This window comes from Fulmarus glacialis, unplaced genomic scaffold (assembly GCF_000690835.1).
Source record: "Fulmarus glacialis isolate BGI_N327 unplaced genomic scaffold, ASM69083v1 scaffold10567, whole genome shotgun sequence".
Classification (NCBI taxonomy): domain Eukaryota; kingdom Metazoa; phylum Chordata; class Aves; order Procellariiformes; family Procellariidae; genus Fulmarus; species Fulmarus glacialis.
The window spans coordinates 70,216-76,400 of record NW_009225095.1 but is presented as its reverse complement, the minus strand read 5'-3'; the positions used below and the strand labels follow the sequence as shown (position 1 = coordinate 76,400).

General features: G+C 35.7%; 1 protein-coding gene across 1 annotated transcript; it reads left to right on the top strand.

Moving 5' to 3' along the window:
* The first annotated feature begins 2,463 nt into the window (after nucleotides 1-2,463).
* On the top strand, nucleotides 2,464-5,896 carry MKKS (McKusick-Kaufman syndrome). The gene is made up of 4 exons (XM_009582369.1): nucleotides 2,464-3,454; nucleotides 3,979-4,154; nucleotides 4,863-4,973; nucleotides 5,456-5,896. Exons 1-4 carry the CDS (start codon nucleotides 2,464-2,466, stop codon nucleotides 5,894-5,896), a joined length of 1,719 nt encoding a protein of 572 aa, XP_009580664.1.
* Nucleotides 5,897-6,185: the final 289 nt, after the last annotated feature.

The window sequence follows — 6,185 nt, the reverse complement described above, 5'->3', positions numbered from 1 at the left end:
GCTGTGTGATTTTTTAGTCGGCTTTGCTTTGTGTGCCAAGCGGTGTGAAGCTGTGAAATCTCCACAGCATGATGGAGGGGGTTTTAGTAGGACACGTTACTCCTGTCAGGTGGATGAAGTGGGGCAAGGGTAGGAACATTTACTCTTCAAGTTGTACCTTTGTAGCTTTTTTATATCAAAATAACTTCGTGGTTTAAACCTGAGTATACGTATCTTTTTTCCCTGTAGTTGGTAAATTCTTAATGAAATCCCATGGAAAGTAGAGGCTTACGCGTTCTTTTTAGACAAGGATGTATTTATTATGTTTGTACTAATACTTTGTAGTTTCTGAAGATCAAGGGCAAAGAGGGCTAAGGTGGCCAGGCATAGCTGCTACTCCCAGTGTAAAGTGATGTCAGAAGCATTGCAGCTTGTTTGGCCTGCAAATTAAAAGTTCCATATTCTCTTAGGAGCTTGGTTAGTCATTGAATTTTATTAACTATGGGGAAAAAATGGTGTATTTTGAAACTGCTTTGTTTTAGACTTCAAATATTTACCATCTGATGCAGTAACATTTGTAATAACAAACTACCAAAGCTTGTAAGATTTAGCATGCCAGAGCTTGAAGCGAATGCAGCAATTAACATTTCAAGATGTCTGAATTCAGGTTATTTTTATAGCCTTTTTTTTTTGAAGTTCACAAGGTAAGACTTTCTTGTGTCATTTTATGTTTTAATCATCTGCTGCACTGTAATTAAAGATATTAACATTCAGGTTCATCTGTTCTGTGCTATTATAGAGTAAAAAAAAAAAGGATTTCTAGAATATATTTAAAATCATAAATTGTCTTTACCTAGGTAGATGCCAGTCTGCGATGGGTCTGAAAACCATCTGGAAGGACTACAAAGTTCTGATTGTTATGGGAACTAGCCTTGGGCTGGTGCACTGGGGGTGGTTTTACATCAAGTCCAGTCCTATTTTCCAAGTGAAGACAGAGGACTTTGTTCCAGAACCTGGGATTGTGGCATACGTGATGCAAAGCAATCACAAAAATAAAGAAAAATAGCATTAGTGCTATGTATTGTGGGTAAGTTGCCTAATCAGTTGTGTCTGTATCTTTGAGGCAGGAGATGAGTCAATTAAATGAGAATTTTCTAACAGATGCAGCCTTGCTGATCTAACTGTAGTCTTCCAGAGCTCTTCTCTTTTTTGCAACTGAGTTAATCTGGTAGTGACCCAAAAAATGCATCATACACATCAAAAACTACTATTAAATCCCATATGATAGGATCAATTAAGTGATGGTATTATAGGTCTTAAAGATATTTAAAAACAAACTCCAATAACTTCAAGGCAATAGTCAAACTCTTGTGACTGGATCTGCAGAAGTGTCCTTTCAGGTTCAAAACTGCCCAGGAATAATTGTGACTTTATGTAGTAACATATTCTGTGTTGTTAGTAGGGATGGTGATTACAATAGAAAAGAAACTCAAGTATGAAAGAAGTCTAAATACTGTACATTTACATAGAAATGTAAATAAATATCCCTTTAAGTTTTGAGGTGTTTAAGAACTGAAAAAAATGTGTATTTTGGGCATCTTGAAGTAAGAAACCTTTCCTTCAGAGGCAGAGATTTCTTAAAGTTGTTTGAACATTAAAAGCTTTTGTTTCCGAAGTGATTGCCTGGGAAGCAGTACTGAGTAGTTCAGTTCTTTTGTTCTCGAGTAAAAACAGTTTAACATCACTACAGTTTTGACACATTCATACAACTAAGTACGGTTTATAGTAGCCTGTTACTTACTGACCTATAGGTAAAACAGTATATAAACTGGTGGTCAGAACTGAAGTTATTAACAAACATGTATAATTTGTGTATTATATGCTTGTAGTATATATAATAGTAATATGTTTTCTCAATTAAAAAGCATTATAGTTTGGTATTTGTCCTTATTTGAGTGTTTTGTGAAAAATAAAATAGCAGTTCAAGCTATGCAATATTGTCATAAGATTATCCTAATACCTTTATGTTTTTTATTGTAGGTATAATTAGCTTTGAAGCTTTTCATCTGTGAGTGTTGCCAGAAGAAGAGATGAGGAAAACTAGCTGGAGTAGAAAGAACTTTCTGCTTGTGGCAGGACTGTCACTTATAGGTGTCCATTTTGGAAGCATGCTCGTAAACTTTGTTGCAAAAAAATCTGTTCGATCGCATTCAGAAGCTAAAAAGGAAGATCATCGTGAATGAAATAGCTTACTGCTGTCATTATATATCAATTTCACAATAGGATTTAATCCTCATTTTAAGAGATAGATGATGAGCAGTCACAGAAATGTTGTTATTGTAGTGTATGTACGGTTTCACATTTAAAATAATCTTCGGCTGCAAAGAATTAAAATGTACTACTTTAAATTTTAGAAGTGCTATGAATTATAGATCCAAGTAAAAATGAAATATGTTTTCTTGGCCAGAATTAAAATCTTTGAAAATGTCTCGTCTTGAAGCTAAAAAGCCTCCGATATTTATTAGTGAACCTTTAACTAAAGATACAGTTAGTCAGTCACTGTCTCTGCTAAGTGGAATATTAAAATCTTGCTATGGTCCTGCTGGTAGACTCAAACAGCTCCACAATGGTGTGGGAGGCTATGTTTGTACAACTTCACAATCTTCAGCCATACTCAGTCATCTTTCTGTCAGTCATCCCATACTGAGTGTTTTGACGGCCTCTGTACAGAACCATATATCCCGCTTCAGTGACTGTGGCTTATTTACTGCCATTCTTTGCTGTAGTTTGCTTGAAAACTTTAAAAGCCTAAATGTTGCATCTTGCACTGTCATTAAAATAAGCAAGCATCTTTTGAGTTTATGTATGGACTACCTCAAATCTGAGGCCTGTGGTTGCCGAGTGTCTGTGGATTTTAGCAGTCTTGAGACTCTTCTTTGTTTGGTACGTAGCGTATTAACAAGCAAACCTGCTTGCATGCTTAATAAGTCAGAAGTTGATCATCTCACCACGCTGATTTTAAAGGCTTTTATGTTTACTGTTCCATGTCATGTTGAGACTAATGCTATTTTAGGAAAGTGTATCATAGTACCTGTGAAAGGTAGAAGAGTTGTGGATTCTACAGTTCTTCCTGGACTACTGATAGAAGCACCAGAAACTCAGTTGGCTAAACCACTTACTGTGAAAAGAACTTGTTCAAACATGATCAAGATAGCACTGTTTTGTGTGTCCATGTCGGGAGACCTCTCCAACCCTGAGGAAGGAACTATAACGGTCCCTTATGGAATTTCTCTAGAAATGTCAGAGCTGAATCAGTTGCTTAATGTAGGAAAGCAGCTGGTTAATGATGAGGTCGGCCTTGTAGTGTGCCAGAAAGTTATCCATCCATCCTTGAAACAGTATCTGAAAGAGAACCATGTCATCACTGTGGACAGAGCTGGGCTATCTCTGATGGAACCCCTGAGTCGGATGACAGGTAACAAGCGAGTTTTCTGTACTAAACAATTGTCCTTAATGTTCATCTTGTAATGAAAACCTGTCTAGGCTGGTGTCATTGCAAAGTAAGGATTCTCTTATTTCTGTCTGTATCCTACCTTAGCAGCTGAGCAAGAGTTGTTCTTTTCTAGTCTGAAAACCATTTTTTTAAGGTGAGATTGCTGTTTTGCAGGCTCTAATGATGACATACAAATGTGACTACTGATTGCTGCATGAGGAATATCCAGTTACAGTAACCGTTTGCAAATGTAGATTATTTTCAAACTCTTGTTTAATGAGAATAAAACAATTACTTTTTTATCTTAAACTATCACTAAGTCTTGCACTTTGATAACATGTTGGGTTTTGTTTGTGATTTTCCGTGTAGATTGAAGTGTTGGGTATTGAAGAATATATATAATTTAAAAAGCCAAGAGGAAGAAAGTTCCTGCTTTATGAAATGCAACAGATAGCTCTTCTGATGACAGGAATACATAATGTTCTCTGCTTTTCTTAATTGGTCAGGTTCAAAGCCTATAGCTTCCATACATTCATTGTCTCCCAGTTGTTATGGCAGCTTGAAAGATGTGCGCATTGAGAGGTTTGCTTCAAAACATTTTGTGCATCTAATTCCTAACGACACAGTTATCTGCAGCTTGATACTCTGTAACAGAAATGAAACAGCATGGGATGAATTGAAGGTAGGCGAATTTTCTTGAAATCCTTCTTGAAAAGTCATGTTTTTAATGGAAGAATAAAAAAGTAGTGAGGAAATACAGATACGGTGAGTTTAGAAAAGTGATTTTTCAGTACATAAATGGAGTTTAGTTAGAGTTTAGGTGTACAGTTTCAAGAAAGCAATTCAGAAATGCCCTTGTTTCCAGAATTTCAAAATCCTTGAAGTGCTCATGTTCATTTAATGCCTCTATTTTAATATGGGAGTTGTTTAGAGACAGAAACATTTTTCACCTGTTTTTGAGGACAGTGCTGGATAAACATTTTCATTCTCACTACTTGGTCTATGAGAGCATAGAGAAAAAATTGCCCAGCAAAAGGCCAGCAGCAATACCTGCAATGGTAGTCAAGCATAGTTTTGTATTGAATAGTTGGTCTAGAAACGTCATTGATACTGATTGACTTTTTATATATAACTCTGTTCTGCAAAAAGAAGGAATAAAATACAGCTTTTTTATTTCTGCTTTTCCATACCGAGTGTGGACAAATAAAGACAATTTCTCATTAAGTGAACATGGTTTTGGAAGTCACTCAGCAGCTTCATATCCACATGTAATTCAAGTTTATGAAGTCTGTACCAGAAACTACTGAAAATTTTATACCAGTGGTTTTTTCAATGGGGGCAAATCCTATTAATCATGGTATGTCTAATGACAAATGTATCTGGTTTTCAGCGCGCCTGTGAAACTGCAGAACATGTGTTACAGTTAACGATCAAGGAACCTTTGGCATTGTTAGGAGGTGGCTGTACAGAAACTCACCTGGCTTCGTACATAAGACACAAGGTATGTAAGACATAAGGTTTTTTTAAAGCTGCTTGATATACTTAAGAATTTATGTAGAATCACTGCTACAGTTAAAACAGTGTCTTTAGATTAATGTGGCATTTTTGTTGTCTAATTGCTAATATAAAACAAAGGGGTCTATTTGAAGCGCTTGGTGCTAATTACATCTTTCAGACTTGTTAGTACTGTATGTGTTCTTGTTAATCTTTCTTTAGGTATTTATTATAGTAAGTGCTTATTTTTTAAGTGTTAAAATAAAAATGTGTAGAATTTTTATATTGAAGGATAATTGTGCAGAGCTCAGCTTTGACTTGTCTAGAAATCTTTCCTATGTGGAATAATCATTACATGAACAATTTTTTTAGTTAAGACTGAACCATCTGTTTAAAAAAAAAAGGCAACAGTATGATATATGTTTGATTAAAATTATTTCTGTAAAAGTGTGATAATTTTCTGTTTTCCCGGTTTTGTTTTTTTTTTAGAGTTGTAGTCTGTCCACGAGCAGTTTTAAAGATATAGATTGTTCTCGGACACAATATCAACTGGTTGCTGATGGGTTTTGCCGTTCTCTGGAGTCTGTAGCTTGCTCTCTGAATCATGATGATGGAGAAATTCTTACAGACATGGTTTATGGACACTGTTGGTTTGTTCCATCAGGTTTTCCTTCTGTCTCTAATTGGTCAGATTTAGTTTCAAAATGCGGCTGTGGGATTAATGGTAACACTGAGAATCTCAACTGGAGGCTTTTGCAAGGCCAGTTTAGCTCTCCTATTATACAGGGCTGCCCTAAAGACCCCTCTGTAAAGGTTGCTGACTTTCTGACATTGGACTGTTTTGCTGCAAAGTGTAGTGGCCTACAAGTAGCTCTGGAGACAGCCAATCTGATTTTGGATCTCTCATACGTAATTAAAGATCAAAATTAGCTCTGATCTTATGTGAATTGTGTTGCTCAGCAAGATACTTAGTGGAAAGCAGAGTAATATATAACGTTAAAATACTTCAAATGGTTAGAATATGGACAACAGACAGAAATTTTAAATCAAACAATTGGCCATTAAGTACTCTTCTGATTGTTAATTTACTTGCCCTCGAGCATTTTCAAGTGTTTAACATTTTGTAAGGAACTGTTAAATGATTAGCCAAATATACAATGAATCATAGTAACATATGACTTACAAGTATTCAAATTAGTGTATTCAAAAGAGTGAATGA

What these genes read in the sequence shown, in the direction of transcription:
- MKKS (XM_009582369.1), top strand. Translation starts at nt 2,464, where the DNA reads ATGTCTCGTCTTGAAGCTAAAAAGCCTCCGATATTTATTAGTGAACCT. An exon ending in ACCCCTGAGTCGGATGACAG is followed by an intron (nt 3,455 to 3,978) that starts GTAACAAGCGAG and finishes TTAATTGGTCAG; the next exon opens with GTTCAAAGCCTATAGCTTCC. An exon ending in CAGCATGGGATGAATTGAAG is followed by an intron (nt 4,155 to 4,862) that starts GTAGGCGAATTT and finishes TCTGGTTTTCAG; the next exon opens with CGCGCCTGTGAAACTGCAGA.